Source organism: Bemisia tabaci, chromosome 2 (assembly GCF_918797505.1).
Source record: "Bemisia tabaci chromosome 2, PGI_BMITA_v3".
Classification (NCBI taxonomy): Eukaryota; Metazoa; Arthropoda; class Insecta; order Hemiptera; family Aleyrodidae; genus Bemisia; species Bemisia tabaci.
This window is the reverse complement of record NC_092794.1, coordinates 26,681,193-26,701,231: the sequence shown is the minus strand read 5'-3', so window position 1 is coordinate 26,701,231 and position 20,039 is coordinate 26,681,193. Positions and strand designations below refer to the sequence as shown.

General features: G+C 38.6%; 2 protein-coding genes across 3 annotated transcripts in view; one reads left to right on the top strand and one right to left on the bottom strand.

The window, feature by feature from the left end:
• The window catches only part of LOC109032479 (protein Fe65 homolog), a 32,787-nt gene extending 26,376 nt beyond the window's left edge, over positions 1-6,411 (bottom strand). The window contains exon 1 of one of the 2 annotated variants that reach the window (XM_072297045.1): positions 6,274-6,411. The gene's annotated coding sequence lies outside the window, so the exon portion shown is untranslated. Of the gene's footprint in view, positions 1-991; positions 1,326-6,273 lie in introns of those variants that run through there. The other variant, XM_019044634.2, reaches the window with a different exon arrangement.
• A 93-nt stretch (positions 6,412-6,504) lies between these two features.
• Positions 6,505-12,068, top strand: LOC109032480 (small ribosomal subunit protein uS7). Its single transcript, XM_019044635.2, has 6 exons — positions 6,505-6,648; positions 7,359-7,523; positions 8,985-9,194; positions 9,875-10,003; positions 10,481-10,579; positions 11,931-12,068. Exons 2-6 carry the CDS (start codon positions 7,374-7,376, stop codon positions 11,997-11,999), a joined length of 657 nt encoding a protein of 218 aa, XP_018900180.1. The 5' UTR covers positions 6,505-6,648; positions 7,359-7,373; the 3' UTR covers positions 12,000-12,068.
• Positions 12,069-20,039: the final 7,971 nt, after the last annotated feature.

Below are 20,039 nucleotides of genomic sequence, written 5' to 3'. Positions count from 1 at the left end.
CTAACTATGGAATAACTCCTGTTCTACATTTTCGATTGGAAATAAAATTCAATGACCTCTGTTATTCTTCATTTGTAATCGTCCACAGAAACAGGGACCTTAATCCGCGTAATTTCAAAATTGAGTACGAAGAAGCCGTATAAATACCAAATCAAAAAAGGGTGTTCTACGAACATCGGGGTGATACAACGTCAAACAATTTTAGAACATACAAATAGCTAGGGCAGTTTGAAGTTTGCGGTTGAGAAAAAGGTTATTTTGAGGGAAAAGCTATTTAAAAATTAATTTGCCGTCACGAAACAATACCACCATACGTATGATGTGATGCAGGCAGTGTGAGATCACGCAGTTCTTTCACCTAGAGCGGGGTGGCAATTTTTTTTTTTGTAATTCCCTGACTTTTCACAGGTTTTAAGCATAAAATTTTCCGTTTCTTCCAGGACTTTTCATGGGTTGTGATCATAGAATTTCATTAAAATGATTTCCACGTTTATTATTTCATTTTTATTTATTTATTTATTTTTTTTTTTTTTTTACTTGCTGTTCATTTATTTTGTGCGGCGTCTGTTGCAGTTGATTCTGATAAAACGTTCAAGCCTGCAGAAACAATTTCAAGGTTTAGCAGTAAAATTCACTGACTTTACCTTTGAGCAATATTCTCTGATTTTTCAACAACTTTTCGCCCTCTATTATGACCAAAAGGAGGAAGGTAGAAAAATAACCGTGATGAAAAGATAATCACTCACGACCTTGATAAATAAAAAATAAACAAATGAACAATACAAAAAAAGGCGCCACCAGTTTTCCTAGGACATTTTTTAAGTAGACGTAACCATCCTGAACTTTAAAAAAAAAATAGAACAAAGAAAAATAAGTTCCGTACAAGATCACCTTGAAAGCTGATAAGACAATGATGCACTTTTGACCTGGTGAACTTTTCAGAGTGACAAAAACCTTTCGGTATATTGTCGGAAAACAACACAATACTCACGAATGGATAAGACCGGAACGGAGAAATCTTCAGCTTTTCTAGTGTAGAAAGGGGTGAAAAAAGGTGCTAATCCAAGACTGGCGATGTGACGATCACACGGAAGAAAATCGCGCCTTATCCGAAACGCGACCTGATTCTGGGACCTCCGTTCGGCCGTCGCGTAGTTCCCCGTCCGCCCGAATTCGAGGAGAGAAAATTGACTAGATTTTCCGGCGACTGGAGGATTTCACTCCGGGAACCAACGCGATGGAAGCGCGAAATCGGGTGCGAACAGCAGAGGGAAAAAGGTTGCGACTCCGACGGAAAAAGGAAAACATGGCCACCGAGAGCGCCACGGACTGTGGTGGTGCGTATTGATTTCCCAGGGCCCGCGCCGCACAGTGGAACGGGTCAACCGGCGAGGTTGGATATTACGTGGGAAACTGAAAATCTCGTATCTTCGTCGCTATGAGACGCGGAGGTTTGAAAGTGGTTTTCTTGTAAAATTTCCGTCGGGCGCCGGTTGTAAACGTTTTTCGAACGGCGAAATAGATACTAGAATTTGGAGTTTTTATAAAAAAAAAAATTATGTCCGAGCTTTCCCGACAGCCTGTTCCACTGTGCGCCGTGGGGCGACTGCTGCGCGGCTGAGTATCGTGTGTCTTCGCCTTTACTGCCGTGCTAAGGAAAAACGTCGTATGAACATTCGAGAGTTGCCAAATTTCCCTTTATAAAACATGTGTTTGTGACAAAATTCATGCATATTTCTCCTTGAAATTTTAGAATATTTTATAGTAAATTGCGTACAAAATTGTCAGGAAATTTTGAAAAATAATATTCACAATGTTTCCAGTAAATTCGGTTTTTATGGAAGGAAACTTGGCAGCGTCTGAAGGCTCATACGGCGTTTTTCCTTGACACGGCAGTTCAGTGCCAACATTGGTTAAGTTTTACCACCTGAATCCTTTCGGTAGAAAAACTGCGCCCATGTTCTGATTGGTCTGTGTGTTTCAGGTTCAGGCGTTATGAAACCCTTGGGGTACACTGACAAAAATATTTGAGTCCTTGTGTTATGTACTTTTAGTTCAAATAGGAAGACCAACAAAAATTCAGTGTTGATTTTAGTACGGTTTGCGGTGAATTTAGCGGAGAAAACAATTGAGGGACTGGGAAAATGCATTCCTATAGCGTTGGTATTCATCGCTCGTTTTTTATATTTCTTCAAGAAAACTAGCTAGTATTTTCTCTAGAAACCGTCAACCTAAAGCTAGGGTTATTTCGGTGTTTACTTCCTGTATTAACCAAACTTTTGTGTTGAAATGTCTCTCTGTGTACGGACACGGAGTGCCTCGATGTCAGAGAAACATGCCTAAGAAAGATGGATATGTTCTGCGAAATTTTTAATGAATTTTCGTGACTCTGTGGAAAAAATGAAAATTACAAGACTATCATTTCAGGGGCTGGGTAGGTAACTCGCAGTTAAGTAAGGGAATGCAAGAAATTTCATTATTTTCTTTACTGCCGGATTGTTATTTCTTTCGCTTGTGTAATTCCTGCCAAATATTATTTGTAGAGTTTCGATGATTATATTTTGCGCTGGGCTGATAAACATGTACCTTTTTCCCGATAGAATCTCACGTTTTCAAATTTTATGGAAATGAGACACCCTGTCTGCCTCGCAGTGGTAGCCGAAAACGTTAGACAAATGTAAAACTTGTTATAAAAATGTTACACAAACGTAACCGCAACTTTTCCGTAAAGTTTCTGCAACCCTCTGGCATCCGGTGCCAGGCGGTTGGACCTTACGGCGGTAGAGTTCAAGATGAGACAAAAATGATCTGATTTCCGACTTCTGAAATGAGTTCTTGGCAATTTCTGTTGGATATTTCTGCCAAGAATTTCATTTCTCTCTGATAATATCACATTCTTCTGGGCCAGTTGGCTGCCATTGGGCCCTAAAGCCTAAAAGCGCCGCGAAAGGACCAATCAGAGTGCGACATGGACATGACAGCACTTTCCCTGTGTAGGTACTTCAGTTTAGTGGCGAGACGTGAATGATCGATTCTCGACATATACCCGTTTGAAGTTGCGGTAAAGAATCGATTATTGAGGTGTTCGTTGCGAACACCCTAAATATCGATCCTTTTCCATAGGTTTAAAAGGCGGATCAATCGATAGATTGCAACCTCAACGTACCCGTCAGCGCCTGGCGCTTAGGTCTTGTTGTTCGAAGGTGGAAGAGACTGCGATAACAGATGGGACAATATTTAAGTTCGTGCGTGTCACGGATGTGTAAAAACGCAGGACTGAGTTGGAACGGTTAGGTAAAATTATTAAGTTGAGATACTGATTGCTTTATTGCGTAGATGCGTGTTGTCCTGTCATACGGTTGGTGAAAAAACCGCGCAATTCAATTCGCGAAGATGCGGATCTCCTATGAAATGTTACTTTTATTTCAGAATAACTGGACTACATTTTTCAATGAGAAACTAATATTTCTGGCTTATTTTAAAAGCCACGTATGCGCCGTTGGTTTCCCTATGCAGATAGGTGCTTTCATGAATGAGCCAGAAATAGTAATTCCACATTGCAAAATGTAGCCCAACTGAACTTCTTTTGGCGATAAGGGACAACCATTTTCTTGTTCATTTATAAAAGTACACATCTGCATAGGAAAATGTTGGCACAAAATATTGTTCCTAACATGAGCCAGAAATGGTGGTTTTTTTTTTTTTTTTTTTTTTTTTTTTTCAAAACGTGGTCCAGGTAGGTATGTAACTATAGAATCGGCCTAACTCACTTCACGTTACATGCATCCTTTTATGTTTGATTTTTCATAGAAAAACTGAACAACGTAACGTCTTGAAACTTTTCGTGAATTTTTCCTAAAGGATGAAGAATATACTCATAAAAATTCAAAGCAGAATGCTGCGCCCCATATATCATTTAGATACCACTATTGTTGCTCATGCAGAGAGTTCGTTCAGTCAGGCTGAACTAATACTACTAAACCAGGGGAAAATTAAAATATTACGTGGAAATGGGTAGCATTGGAGTTTCATGAATTCTCGAGATGACTTTTTCTTCGCAACAAGATTAGCCTTCATTCATAGGATAGGCAAAATTAGGCTCCTTCGCGTCTGAATAGATTTCAGAATACCTACCTGCTCTAAGAAAAACATTTATGACGGCACGTCCTCATTGGTCAAATGCCAACACGGCTCATGCAAGCTCATCATGCCTACTCTGTAAAATGAGGACTAATCGGTTTACACGTTATTAAATTACCTCTTTCCTTGCTTTTGGAAGCCTGTTTTCCCTATTTCGTCAAAAGAAGGAAGAATCATTTACAAATTTTGGTGGTACTTACAAACCTTCAAAATTTTTGAGAGATCAAAAACATTTCAAGCTTGAAAAATGAATTTTCTTATAAAATGACTTTCAAACAACTCCTTAATCCTTGGGTATCTGCAGACACAGTTTAAAATAACAACTGAAACTGTCTATACCAACAAAACATTTAATTACAACAAAAAGCCTTCCAATTAAGAGGGACTAATCTTCTAGAGGGCTTATTGGATCATAAGTGTCCAGCAGTTAGGATTACAAATTGAAGTTTTTGGTGTTAATTCACTTTCAAAATAAACTGTCTAACTTTAGTTCTATTTCAATGATACTAGGTGAAATATTTCCTTTAAAAGATCTAGCAGTAGCAAGCAAGATTTATAGAGGAAGCAACCTGGGCAGTTGCCTGTGGGCAAAATTGTAGAGGGCAAGAGAGCCTAAAAAAAAGTGATGTTAAAATTAGTATTTGTTTATTTTTTCTCAGTAATTAATAAAGTAACGGACACACGGGTCATATTCACAAAAGATAGGTTGACTTGCATACTCAAATGGGGCATAATTATTTTGACAATTTTTATGGGAGTGGCCCCATAGGTATGTGTTTTTTTCTCCATCACAAAAGCAGCAAAAATGCAGGTATTGGATGAAGCCTGTATATGATAAGAAATGTAATTTGGAAAGCCATCTTGATAGGCAGGCAGGTAGCCGGGGGGCAATAAAAAGGAGGAAAACATCGAAGAAAAGAAGAGACAGAAAATAAGAAAAGTCGAGAAAAGGGTAAGTTTGATTTTCAAAATTCGTCCAAATAGAGTTAAAATTTCAAAAATTTCCAGATGTGTTGAATGCAACAGTTTGAAGATATTTTAGGTTGATCAGTAAACCAAAAAAAAAACAGAATTTTCCCACAGAATTTGATGGAAAATCTGCGTAACAGAAGCCTTAAAATGGTCCAAATAGATTTAAAATTTTCAAAAAATTTCCAAGGGAGGACCCCCAGACCCCCCTCTGAACTGAGGAGATATTCCATACCCCCCCCTGAACTTACCCCTTGATCGGGGAGGAGGGGGGATGAAAACCTGCACACCCAACCAAGCCCCCCTCGAAACAAAATCCTGGCTACCTGCTGGTTGATAGGGTATCATTGGTACGAGAGAACTTTTTCGTTGTGACTAAATTGCATTTTCTCAGGTTTTTCCATCTTGAAGATGGAGCAGTTTTCCAGGAGAACCTGTGGGAGGTTTTGATAGGCAAAAGAAATCAAGTTTATAATCAGGTCCATCGAAGATTTATCTCATATGCTTATCTCCAAATTAAGTAAGTATATCACCCTGTTCCATCGGATCAAATCAATGTTTAACAGAGCATTGCAGAATGTCCTTGAAATAGGATGTGGTTCTGTTAATGATGAGAAGTAGGAATAAATAGATAAATTAATCATCTTAGAAAACAGCTACAAATATAATTTGTAATGCCTAGTGATCAGCCATGTGATATCTACTTAACATTAACGCAGTGTCCTCTTAAATGTACAATTCCTTATAGCAATCAGGGTAGTTTTGGATACTGAAACCTTGGCTGAGTCACTCTACAATAGCTTACTCCTTTGCGATCCGTCCCATCTCAGTGTGGAATGAGTCCAAGCCCTCAACTTTTCCAAGAAGGAACTGTCAACAAGTAGAATTTGGGCACTCCAAAATTACATAGCATTTATTGGTTAGGAGTCATTCTCCTAAATTTTGCCTCCACCGAGAAGAACATGATTGGAAGTTTTCTGCAAATGTCCTTTGATGCAATTATCTGGATGAAATTCCATGCGAGTCACAACTCGACCCAGCAAAGCCAATTCCCAAACCGCCCTGAGTTTCGAACATTTTTCTCTGACACTCAAGCAAAAGCCAGGCGATGACAGAGCCTTCATATGATAAAAATATTGAAGTAAATTCAGGAAAATGACTTACAATCGGCTGTTGATGACATTTTCTGCCTGAAAATTCCAAAAATCAAAATTAGTTTCACTTTTCACTTCACTAACTACTGATTACGGCAAATGGTAAACAAATAATTATGATAGGATAGCGCATAGCATGTACAGAGGGAGTGCATGCGTACGGAAACTGCTGCTGATAGAGCATCCTTATTCTCATTGGCTATTGCTCTAATTACGTCATGATAAAAGTGTCAAGATGGCGGAACCGGTCACTTCATAGGCCTACTCAAATCCCTCTGTCTCACTCGTTCCTTGCGTTTTCTGACTGCCATGTGCACAGCCACCGTTTACGTTTTATAAATTTTCTCTTTCTTTTTTGGATTTTGACAACCGCAGCCCTCTTCAAGTAAGTTGGAATACGGGGTATCTTTTGCATGATCTACTCAAAGTGTTTTCCACCTTCTATGTGCCCTAGAAAGTCACGATTTCGCCCGTTATCTGTATCCTTGTTTTGCCTATTTTCTCGGTGCAATTCGTAATGGCGGTAGTGCGTTCTCGCTTTATTGTTCCACGTGGAGCGGAAATTTAACTCTATATGTACGCCGAATTGCTGCATTCAATTCCTTGAGGTTTCCAGTGGGTTTAATTTACGGTCAATTTCCAGTATTCTGATCCAGCACCATCCTCCCAACAGATTGATCACCTGCTTCAGGCATCCTCCAAACCAAGCCTTAGACAATGTCAAAACTCAAAACCAGTGTTCTGCTTGATTACCTGTCCCTTTCCAGTAGTTGCACGTGCAATGGTTAACGTATAATGTGCAGCGAAGCTATTGCATTCCTTCTGTTATTATTTTCAGATGCATTGGGAAGCCAATTTGGATGTATGTATTTTGTAGGTTAGGGCCCCTTTCAGCGGGATTCATAGTTTCAGGATTACAACTTCTGTGTTACGATTAAATTTTTATTTTCCTTCATCGCAGCAGATGTACCTTCAATTATCGTAAGTTGTATTGTTGTGTCGTTTATCTCGCCAGCACTAAGTGCGCCCAATTTTTTTACCACATAGCGATCTATCTGTTTCGTTCTAGTTGATAACCCTATGTTTTATTTGCAGGTAAACTAATCAACCATGGCCGATGACGATTGGGGAATCGATGAATCCACCACTGTAACCTACACTACCCCTGCTGCTGCTCCCCCAGCAGCTGAGCTGCCAGAAATCAAGTTGTTCGGCAGGTGGAGCTGCGATGATGTAGAAGTGAACGATATGTCTCTGCAGGTAAGGTTTTCTGAATAGTCAATTGCCACATACCCTAAGTATAGACTGGATTTGCAATGGAGCTTCCTTTATCTCTTCTGCCAATTTTTCTCTTTCTCTTACTTAAACCTGTGCACTCTTTCCTGTTTCCTCAAGTCATCAAAACAGACCATATCACCAAGTCATAACGTTTGATCAGCATTGAATCTTCAGGGCTTTTTCTTATCCGTGGAACGCGATGATAGCGGTTCGGGCTGGTTCAACCAGCCTCAACCTACCTCGGAAGAGTGGTCCAAGCGTTCCACTGGATTGCGCCAGTGGAACGCGATAATAAAGCGATGCGTACCGTTGCGGTCCACTGTGGTTCGGATAAAAAAAAAGCCCTGTAGTATGATTTAAATAATTTGGACTGAACTTTAGCAGGAATTGGGCCACATACTTAATGTGAGTCCGGAGAAAAAGCTTTTTGAAGTATTGAACCTCTGTAAAATGCAATATCGAAGACTATTTTCACAACAAAATATATTTTTTTGAGAAAATATTTTCAGGAGATAGTTTATGATTAGTCAAAATTAAAACTGATCCTAACTCAATTTTTCTAGAATGTTACCTTGCACATTCCCGTTTTACTCAGTCTATGTAACCAGGAGAGAATCTTTAATTACATTGAAAGGTCTCTTTGTAGACCTGGGGAAAGAAAAGATGAGAAAAATGTCACATCCAAAAATTGCACCATTCAACAGATATTTACATGTTAACCAATAGGCCAACTGATGATTGATGCATCCAGACTGATGCGACTTTTGTCTCTTTTTTTTCCTTCCCCAGTTCTAGCAGCGGTACGGCGTACTTTGCGACAAATTGATTGATCTTTCATTTAAGCATGTGGGAAAGAATCGATAAATAGGGTGTCCGTAATGTATACACACCGAAAAAAAAGTAAAGTTGATTTAACATTCTGGATGTAAAAAAAGTGTACAAGAACTTGTAAAATGCTGAATTACCCGCCACAGCAGTTAGTTTTACATCTCAGTATTGCTATCGTAATTGCTGGAGCGGGTAATTCAGCATTTTTGAAGTTCTCGCACACTTTTTTCACATCCAGAATGTTAAATCAACTTCAGTTTTTTTTTCGGTGCACTAATAATTGATTCTTCACGATATCTTCAAATGGGGAGGTATCAATAATTGATCACTCACGCCTTGCCTGCTGCCTTGCCAAACGAACACCCAACATCTAGAGAAGTGGAAATGCACTCATCCGTTTTCATCTTCATTTTTGGTGCTTATCTTTGTTAACTTACTGATGAATACTGAAGCTAATTACGTCAGTTCACATCATTGACTAATTGAAATTTTACTAGTCTCTCCAATAGAGTATCTCAACGCGAAACACTGATCTCAGTATCAGGATTTCTGTTTTCTTTCTCTCTAAACCAATTGTAGCTACGTTCCTAACTTCGTGTGTCATTTCTCTCACAGGATTACATCGCTGTCAAAGAAAAGAATGCAAAGTATTTACCTCACTCTGCCGGACGGTTTGCAGCAAAGAGATTCCGCAAAGCTCAGTGTCCTATTGTTGAGCGACTGACGAATTCTCTGATGATGCACGGTCGCAACAACGGTAAAAAGTTACTGGCTGTTCGAATTGTGAAACACGCTTTTGAAATCATTCACCTCCTGACTGGAGAGGTAAGTTGCTTATTACACTGCATTATAGTCTCCTCCACACTCGATATCCTCCATAGTGAACCGGCGTAAGTGTCAGGGAAGAATTGTTAAGTCACCTTCATTTGCTTTTAGAAAGAGTCGGGCTAATTTTTTTCAAATCATGTGTTTTCAACCATCTGGCATGTCCTCAATTGTCAAGGAATTTCATTTTCTAAATTCTGTGGCAATCCTCTAATATTTGAATTTTCACTCTATTATACTTACCTCCAAAAGTAAGAAATTATCCCAAAATTGTTGCCAGAAAACTTGGAAAAGTCTGAGAATTCCATTTTAAATTTTGCGTGACCACCTTAAGATTAAGAATCCATTTCTGCTGCAGGTGCAAAGAGTGTCATCGGTATCTGTGATTAATTTGGAATAAATGATTGTTTAAGTCTTTCAATGGCTCAAAAGCATGCGCATGAATTTCAAGGAAAACAATCAGCACTGTATGATACTAGTAGAAAATTTTCATTGAAATAATGATAACTCATATGAAGTTACACGCATGAAGTTGTCATGTGTGCGTAATGTGTCTCTTCTGCCACAATTTTGTACCTCATTCTGACTTATTTCCTTTTATTGACTGAGAGCTATGTAATGTCTAGTCAAGGTTGCAATTATATTTTTCATTTAGTAATCGCCCTTTTTTATTATTTCAGAACCCTCTTCAAATCCTTGTGCTCGCTATCATCAACTCAGGACCCCGTGAGGACTCAACCCGTATCGGTCGTGCTGGTACTGTCCGAAGACAGGCTGTGGATGTGTCACCTCTGAGGAGAGTCAATCAAGTAAGGACCCTACTTTACCTCCTTTCTTGTTAACTAATGGTGTTTTTTAATTATAATGGAATGGGAGGCATCCCTAGTGTTTCAATTTTCCTTTTTCTTATACATTTTTTTGCAAGAGAACCTTTTTCCATGCAGTTCTCATCTCTTAATTTATTGCAAATGTTTAAAACGTGTCCCAACATCATTATCTCACCTCAAGTTTTCTCTTCGCAAAGAATTATTTCCTATCAACTGAGTCAGTGACCTTATCAACTAAAGCAAAAGTTTTATTCATGCATTCAACAGTGATAATTCCTGATTTTAGTGAGTTCGATCAAGCTGAGCTAGGTATTTAAGAAATTAAAAAAGATCAGAAATGTGTATTTTTACTGGTTGAAATACCCCCTATCCCATTCTTGTGGAGCAGAATAGCTTTTTTGTTACCCTAGAAATGTCTGAAATGTTTTATTAATCAATAACTTCTCAACTCCTTTCTAGGCTATCTGGTTGCTGTGCACAGGAGCTCGTGAAGCAGCCTTCAGAAATATCAAGACAATTGCTGAGTGTTTAGCTGATGAATTAATCAACGCTGCTAAGGTATGAGTGTTTTCTCTCTACTCGTGACTGAGTACTTTAGCTAGCAACATTACATGTATTTAAGAGGGACATTACAGTGGCTGAAGTCAAAAACTGCGTTTCTCATATCTCAACATAATCTCCTCTCTTATTTTATTTATGCAAAAGAAACCCAACCTACAGGTTCCATGTGTATTTTCTTCTCTCATTCTGTAGGAAAATCTTGCAAAACTGAAAGAAAACATGTTTCAAACAGTTTTCCTTGAATAAATTAAAACATCATTGGAGACTCATAAACGTTGTAATTGAAGTACGCAATTTTCGTATTTAGCCATGGAGCTAGAAAAATCTGCGAATGAAGAGGGTGTTTGCCACATGGAAAATGCTTAGATCTCCTATGTAAAGGTTCAGTTAGTTGGGATTTTCAGATGATCCTACAAAATAGCCTAAAGGCATACATTTCTCATTGTGCTTGAGCCCATCATTTTTCTGCCTAGTGTCAGTTTGACTGTGTGTATTTTAGTTCTTTCTTTTGGCATTCCCCTTTTTTCAAATGCTTATTTTCAAATCATTTAGGTACATTAAATGATAGGTAAATTGTTTGTTCCAATTGAAGAAAAAGAAAAAATTGTGTTCCTGCGACTTAAATGTTGTGCAAGAAAAAAGCAAGGAAAAGGTTAACCTAACCAATTGTCAGCGATAAATGTTTGCTGTGAAAAAATAGTAAAGCATTTGATGTTGTGAAGACAGTTGAAAGAAATTGGGATCTACCTTCAAAAAAAGAAAATACTGCCAATTCGCACACAAGATCCAGGGAAAAACTTAGTGTTTTAGAAAAATTACAAAAAGGTTGCAAACAATGTAAAATATTCCAAAAACTGTGCAATCTTAAGGCTCAGTTAGGCCTCCCAGTGAATCGGCATTGATATAGAATTTTAGGTCACCTGAAAGGTTTCTTGTTGAATGAAAACTGCTTTTTTCTGTGCCGTGATTTCAAGCATTATGAAACAGCAGCCTCTCCCAATCAATTTCCTCTTGGTCTTTCTACAATTGTATACCCTAACTTTTGAATAAATTTAGCGTTTAGGCTATGAAAGTGGTCTGATAAGTAGACATCACTGCAGCAAAATTTCAATCTAAACTATGCTGCTAGTTCATCATAAATAAGGGGCTGCAATTGCAGCCCCAAATTTATGGGTTTTCCTGATCTGTGAGCTCAATAATTGTATGCAAGGTGATTCATCCTTGTCTGGATTTTAGCTTTTACAACAACAAAAAGTGCCTTTGTTTTTCCATCAATTGTGTCTCTCTCACGATTCAATCTTATTTTACTGAGACTCCATACCTCATTTCAATTTTCTATTTGTTCCAGGGTTCATCAAACTCTTACGCCATCAAGAAGAAGGACGAGTTAGAACGTGTCGCCAAATCCAACCGATAGAATAAGACTTTGTTAATTTTTATACAATTTAAAAAAAATTCAAAATACAGCTTTGCTTATTTTGACCAATACTCAGTATTTACTTTAACACCGTCCTTCCATTTTATTGAATTTACCATTCACTCATCCATGTTTGAATTCCAAGTTTGAAATCACTAATGTAAATCTAAAACCAGTTGGACAGTCTTCTGTCGAACAAATATCTTTATTCAAAGCCTCCGTACCAAGCACCTACATGATTAAGATGTGTCTTTAAAAATGTCAGAAGTGTTAAGATTTTAGTTCGATAACATTCTGATGAGAATAGACTGATTTAGTGATGATGTCGTTCGATGTAACATCAAATCTCTTGGTTCAAACCAAAACAAGCTCACATAACCACTTGTACGAATTCTTCATGAGTTAACTGTGTTAATTTATTAAAATTTAGTCATTGATTGGTTTTAAAGCAATTAAGGACTCATCAAACACGAGAAATTTTTATTGTAAGAAACACTTGGCGCACTTTACCACCATGGCTCCAAGGGTGCGAATCGGAAACAAGGTTATGTGTTTGTTTACATTGGACCCATGACAAAGCCTCTAAATCAGTCTATTTCAAATTGAAAGAGTTTCAGGAAGTGTCACAGAATTTCAGCCTCCTGATGTTAAAAAGTAAAGGGGCTCATTGAGGAAGTTTTCATTTGACAAGTTACAATGCTCTAAAACTGTAAGGAAGTTGTATGAAGTATGACAGCTTTCATCGGAGAAATTCAGATTGCTGCCACAGTTTGGAATTTTAGATATGATTTTGAGATCAAATTGAAAATAATCAAGAACTGAAGAGAAGTATTGACACCAAGTTATATCTGTCAGTACTTCTTTGCTTCAAAAAACAATCTCTTCTCAATGTAGGGTGACAACTTTTTTAAAACTCAGGAAAAACCTGGAGAAGTCATAGAATCTTGCCCAAATTTAGTCTTTTTCCATTGCACCAATATGCTCTGTTGGCTGATGCTAGAATCTCTGCCTCTTTGTTCTCAAATTTAATTTTTTAATTTTAAAAGACTGTGTAAAAAAACATTGAAAAGTCATGGGAAAGTCAGGGAATTGTTTTTTCAAAAGCCCTGCAAAGAGTGGGGGTATTTTTTAATCCAAGAAAACTTAAGTATCACCCTATTAATACTGAAAGACATTCATTTTTGTAATTCGTTAACTCTAATACTTCAAAATAAAGAAGTCACTGAATGATACCCTTCGCAGGATAGGGGGCTCTAAATCCTATAGACAAATTCAAGAGAGTGATTTCGTCCAACATCAGTTGGAATTTTTTCCCCCATCAATAGGAATACTTTTTCACCCTACAATTTTGAGCCCTAAACATGGCAGATTAGCTCATGAATTTTTTTTTCCCTCTCCTCTGAAACTACGTTCTCAAACAGTGAACTTAAGACTGTTTAAACCCTGGTTCGGAAACCGATCATAGAGTTTGTCAATCTCTCAGCAACTGTAGTCACTCAGAATCAGTATGCAAGTGAGTAAAAATGCTGACTTTGAAAAAAATGAAGGAACTTTGGTTTTGGTAATTTGTGCTCGGTGCCACATTCATGAAAATTTTTAACTGGTGCATGATTGATTGTAAGCGCCTAATGGAAAAAAGGGTGAGGGAGCCACCCTTTTAGCTGGAAAGATCACTCTGTAATTTTGAATGTCTCATTGGAACGTCTAGTTGATCTTGTATTTTACTTAGGTCCCTTTATTTAAGAAGCATGAAGTGGGAAATGAAAGCGACAAATTCACAAACAATTAGACTCTTGCTCTTTTTGGTCTGCAGTGATTCTTTCTTCATTTTGGATTATAACTAAAGGCTAACGGAAATCGAAAAGGCCAGCGTGCATGAAGGCTGTTTCAATTGTAATCTCCCGTCGCATTTCTAAGGCGCAATGATACAACTATTTGAACTCTCCGGAATGCGTGAGGTATCACGCCGCATTTGAAGGCGTTTTCAAAACAGCCAAGTTCCGATACCCGGATTATCGTTTTGCATAGTTCATATTCTTTTGTTTTATTCCGTAACACTTATTATTTATGATCCTCGTATAGAAATTACCCATTTGCTATATACAATTCTAGCTGAAGCGCCTAAGCTATGCATTCATGACTGCAAAAATATTAACGGAAATCGACAAGGCCAGCGTGCATGAAGGCTGTTTCAATGTGTCCCTAAACCTTGTTTATTTTATTGAATATTCTGAAAGTACAATGTGAGTAGATAACGTGGTGATTTTCCCGCATTTTTATGGAGCCGAAATCGCGGAGAAACCCGCTTTTGAAAAATCTAAAACCTGCAAGACATTTCTAACGCACCCGAATGGCGGGAAACTGACGGTGTTGACGCACTGCGGTAGTCATATCGCAATCTTCTCTCATTTTCCTCTGATGTTTGTTAAAATAAAACGTGTTTCAATGTGGAATTGTTGCTCGTTTATTACAGCTAAAATATAAATGAGATGAAGTCTTGAATTCAAAAGATATAATTTCGACTTTAGTATTGTTTTCAGATACGAAGAGTAGATGGACATTTCACGGAAGTCGTGGAAACCCGTGCCCGCTTCTGATTGGTGCCGGATGACATCATTCGACGCTGCGCGAAACTAGGGCGTGAGAAATTTACGTATAACTTGAGCGATTTGAACTGCGCATTTCTCGGTTATTGAGTTTCTTGTTCGCGTTTTTAATGTGCGCATCGTGTTCTACGCGTCATTCTCCTTCAGAAAACTATATTCGCAAGTCAAAATTCGCTCATGGTCTAGTGACCCATTGTAATCGCCCGTCGCATATCTAAGGCGCAATGATACAACTATTTGAACTCTCCGGAATGCGTGAGGCATCACGCCGCATTTGAAGGCGTTTTCAAAACAGCCAAGTCCCGATACCCGGATTATCGTTTTGCATAGTTCATAATCTTTAGTTTTGTTCCGTAACACTTGTTGATTTATGATCCTCGTATAAAAACCACCCATTTGTTAAATACATTTCTAGCTGGAGCGTCAGCTATGCATTCACCACTGCAAAAATGTCAAAAGAAATCGACAAGGCCAGCGTGCATGACGGCTGTTTCAATTGTAATCTCCCGTCGCATTTCTAAGGCGCAATGATACAACTATTTGAACTCTCCGGAATGCGTGAGGTATAACGCCGTATTTGAAGGCGTTTTCAAAACAGCCAAGTTCCGATACCCGGATTATCGTTTTGCATAGTATAGTTCATATTCTTTTGTTTTATTCCGTACCACTTGCTTATTTAAAATCCTCGTATAGAAATTACCCATTTGCTATATACAATTCTAGCTGAAGCGCACTTAAGCTATGCATTCATGACTGCAAAAATATTAAGTTCAGGGTTGCCACGGTCAGGGAATTCAGGGAAAACCTGGAAAAGTCAGGGAATTTGACCAAAAACAGCTAAAAGTCAGGGAAAAATTGACAATTTTCACGAGCTGCTTAAAATCTTTCTTTTTTCGGTTTTGAACGCAATATAAATTGCGATGAAGTGGCATATCTCGCGATGCATTCAAGAGTTAAATTATGCAGCCGTATTTGGTCACCAACGCAACAAGCAACGCAAATTGGAATGCCCAGTTTTTGTGTGTATTTTTGAAATTTCAACTACTAATACTGACTAACCACTAACCGTTTAATTTTCTTCTTTAAAGTAATTCGAGTGTCTAGGATTATTGCAAACGCAAAGCATCAAAGTTCTTGAAAATAAACCTTTGAGCTCACTTAAAATAGGGTTTGAAAACCTGGAAGGGAGAGATAAATAGAGAAACGAACACCAGGGAAGACCCTTTTTTTAGAGTGTTTCTTCAAAAGAACAATCGTTCAAAAGTTTTCATTTCTAAAACAATTATTGGGTTGCTCAAGAAAGTCAAAAGCATCAAAATTAAAAGAAAAAGTTAACAACCCTTTTTGTATTTCCAAATGTTCTACGATTAATTTCTGACTCCTTAGCTTCAGCGCGTTTCAAATGAGACGCTATATTAGTGCGATGGTAGCTAGCAAGGTGTAAATTTGGCTGTGCGATCATGGCGCGCGTTCTCAAAGGTCAGGGAATTTCTCCATTTTTCGTCAGGGAAAACCTGGAAAAGTCAGGAAAATCATTTCCAAATTTTTGTGGCAACCCTGGGCTGCCCACATTTCAAGAGGGAAAGAGCAGAACACAATAAAATTTTCACTACTATATTTTCCAGACTTTACTGCAATATAATTTTACCATTGCACTTATGAAATTATTCAGTCCAGTCAATCTAGAATTTTTCTGGGAAAATCAATATATAGAAGGTTTCTTTGCGAAAACACGTTGCAAGAGGCTATCAGGTCAACATAACAAAAGTTTACCGGAATCGAATGTCCCTCAAGACCACGATCTTGAAAAAAAGGGGGCGGGAAGCCAAAATACGCCGCCGGCGACCGGTTTTTCGCTTATATATCTCAAAAACAATCAATCTTACCAAAAAATGTTATTGGACCTTTTATAAAGAACACAAAACCTATAAGAAACATTGTACAGTTATTATAATTTGTGACTTCCGGTTTATGAGATATTTGCGGCAGTTCTCTGCGGCTGGTAAAGTCGAATTTTGCTCAAAATCGCGCTTTTCTCACGAAATCTGCAATTATCTGAAAAATGGCGGGTTGATGGAAAAAAATTATTCTAAACTGAAGTGGAAGAGCAAAGCAAATTCTCAATAAACATCAGAGCAATTATTTACTGGCAAAATGAACGCTGTTTATTTACGTCAAAATTTTCCTCCGATATAAGTCTCTTTTTCACGGGTGAAAATTTACTCGCATTAGCTTCTGCTTCCTCTTTTCATTGAATTATCGATGAATACTTTTGTCTGCACTCTGCATGAACCGTTTCATCAATTTTACCCAGCCATTCTTCAAACTTATTATTTATTACCTCCTCTCTGTTTCTGCTGTTTCTTTCAAAGCTAACGCTTTTCTAATCCCGCCAAACAAAGTGCGGCCGCCGCGCCGGTCGGCGAAAAGCGCATATTATTAGCGCCTACAAGATTGCAGAAATACTTCCCGCATTGCGCCAAATACCGTGCGGTCGCCGGTCGGCGCGGAAAGCATATCAGCGCCTACGAGAGTGCAGGAATACTTCACGCATTGCGCCTAACACGGTGCGGTCGCTAGTCGGCGCACACCGCATATTGGCGTCTACAGGACTGTAGGAATACTTCACGCATTGCGCCAAAGTTAGTGCGATCGCTGGTCGGCGTGAAACTCGAATAACAAGCTATTTCTACAAGTTGCAGGGCATGTCGCATCACCGTCTGACGTAACCATGGGTTGATTTACATTTCTGACCGGACTTTTTTCTAACTTTCCAGAGTAGAGAAAAAAACATTTTTGAGATGCACACTCGCATTTTGCTTGAAGAGACCATGTGCCGCATTCGTCGTCCAATTACATCGGAGAAGGTAAGGATCGCGGCCCACATTTTAGGAGGACAACGACGTTGTAACGTAGCCATAGTTCAAAAGAGATTCAGAGAGAGTTCGTAGAAAAAACGAGTCAATTGTGATGTATTTCAAAGCAGCCGGTGTAAAGTTCTCGCATAAAATCTTAGATAATAAATCAAGTAAATTTTTCTTCTCCATGTTTTCTTGATTTTGGTACGTATTTGCGTTTCAAAACACCCTTACTAGCTGAGCCTGAGGACTGTGAGGAGTCCCTCCCTGGCAAATCGGAGAGTCGATCGGAAATTTGAGTCATTTAAAGCCACAAGTGGATTTCACGAGGCCTCAAACACATCGGGAAGCGAGCTGCGAAATTTGTATGCATGAGAGTAATGTCTCAAACATTTTTACCTCGTAAATTCTAACCCAGAATCAATTGGCTGATCGAAAAATGCGTATAACAGATCGCAACGTTTTGAGACTCCTGCTTAAATGATTACTTTTTTTAAGGAAAACTGATCCAATAGTTTCTGTTGACATTTTTTTGCAAATTTTCTTAGCTGGTTCTTAAAAAAAAAAAAAAAAAAAAAAAAAAAAAAAAAAAAAAAAAAAAAAAAAAAAAAAAAATCATGCGAAATTTCGAGCTAAAGTTTATATTGATCAGTTTTCTGCGAAGAAAACTAAACATATTGACGGTGTCAGTCCACGACCACGTGGGTATCTCGGTTTGCGACGCAGCAGACTTCCTGTCATTCATTTAAAAATGAGAAACTACTCAACGGTACTTCTTAAAAACTGCCGTGATTTTTCTTCTCCGCGCGAAAAAAATTCTACGAAAACTTCGAAGGGTAATGTCGATTTGTTATTTTATAAAAGAATTCAATAGGAGCGAAGATTTTCAAACACTGCAAACAAAGATAAGCGGTTTTGGACGTGCAGATTTTGGAACGTTGCAATAAAGATACGCATTTTTTTTCCGCATTTAGCCATGGATAGCGTTCTAATTTGCTCTCCTAATTCTCTCATCGCATGGTCTCGTAAATTGTAGGTACCCATCCTCGGGGCTAATGCAAATTTAAATTTATCCAGCCCAAACAAACCCCAGACAACGCGTGAGGACTCTTTGAAATTTCAAGATACTCCCACCAGTGGCGTGGCGTGCTTTGCGATATATCGATTGTTATGCCATTTAAACCTATGGAAAAGGATCGATAAACAGGGTGTTCGCAGCGAACACCTTAACAATCGATTCTTTACCATAGGTTTTAATGGCATAACAATCGATATATCGCAATTCACGCCACGCCACTGACTCCCACCCGGCTTGGAAGAACCGATGCGGCCTCGCAGCAATAAGTAATGTGGCATAAGTACTTACCACCTTGTTTACTGATAAATGGGTGCTAATGGTAAACAATCAGGTGGTTGATCTCACGATCGCATGGGTATTTATCACGTAATGGAAGTGCTCGAATGCTTCGATTCACTTTGATCCGGGGCTAAATTGGTCCTGAATGCGCATACTTCCGCGGCGCCTGCAATGCTGCGGTGCCGAATGTTACCGTAACTCTGCTTTTTGACAATCCTGAGGAAAGGTCTTATAAAAAATTAGGAGAAGATGCGTTCAGAATATCGATGGTTAAAGACATACACGACGACGATGTGTTATTATGACATGTCACACATTTTAGTGACTCTATTGCAACGTGTTTTCAAGGAAAATTAATCCAAGTGCTTCCATACAATTTGATGGGTTTTTTTTTTGTTTTTTTTTTTTTTTTGTTTGAATGAATAAAATTCACAAAATATTTCAATAGAAACTTTGTTTGTCTTGTATGAATAAAGTGCGAAAGGAAGAATGTCAATTAAACTAGTAACTTATATGTTTTAATATTTCTAAAAAAAAACACACACACACACAATTTTTAATTTATATAATTCCTGTTCTTATCTAGGTACTTTAAAAGTGCAAAGAAGAGGGTTCCCTCACTTTTTCATTCCATAATTTTTTTTTACGTTACTTACACTGCACTGTAAACTTGAGGTCAATGACTTAATTTTAGTGACATGACAGGACAAGAGAAATTTTGGGGGGTCAGGCAGTGCGGTGACCTTCGTCTGGCCTCTCAGATGGATAGTTATTTACTTCACTAAATCTTAATTTGTCCGACTCCTTCCTTGCAATCAGTGGCGTGGCGTGCTTTGCGATAAATCGATTGATCTGCCATTTAGACCTATGTAAAAAGATCGATAAACAGGGTGTTCGCAACAAACATCTTAATAATCGATCCTTTGCCATAGCATCAAATGGGGAGATATCGATAAACGACGCTTGCAATGGACTTGAGACCGAAAACCGAAGGCGAAAGCATGCGACCCCATTGCTTGATTGAGTTGTCGGAGGCGAAAAAATAAACCGCTAATTTACGGTTTCCGATGATGAAGACCAAACGAAGTGAGGGTCAACGACGAGGCGCGATTCGCGAAGAGAGGGCACGTGCCTGCGGATGCGCGGGGGCAGAGGACGGTTTGCTACGGTTTAGGGGACCGTCCCCTGGCTACTACGCAGTCCAACTTTCAGAGGACGC

Coding starts and splice junctions, on each gene's coding strand:
- LOC109032480 (XM_019044635.2), top strand. CDS start 7,374: ATGGCCGATGACGATTGGGGAATCGATGAATCCACCACTGTAACCTAC. Junction 7,524..8,984: donor TGAACGATATGTCTCTGCAG/GTAAGGTTTTCT, acceptor TTTCTCTCACAG/GATTACATCGCTGTCAAAGA. Junction 9,195..9,874: donor TTCACCTCCTGACTGGAGAG/GTAAGTTGCTTA, acceptor TTATTATTTCAG/AACCCTCTTCAAATCCTTGT.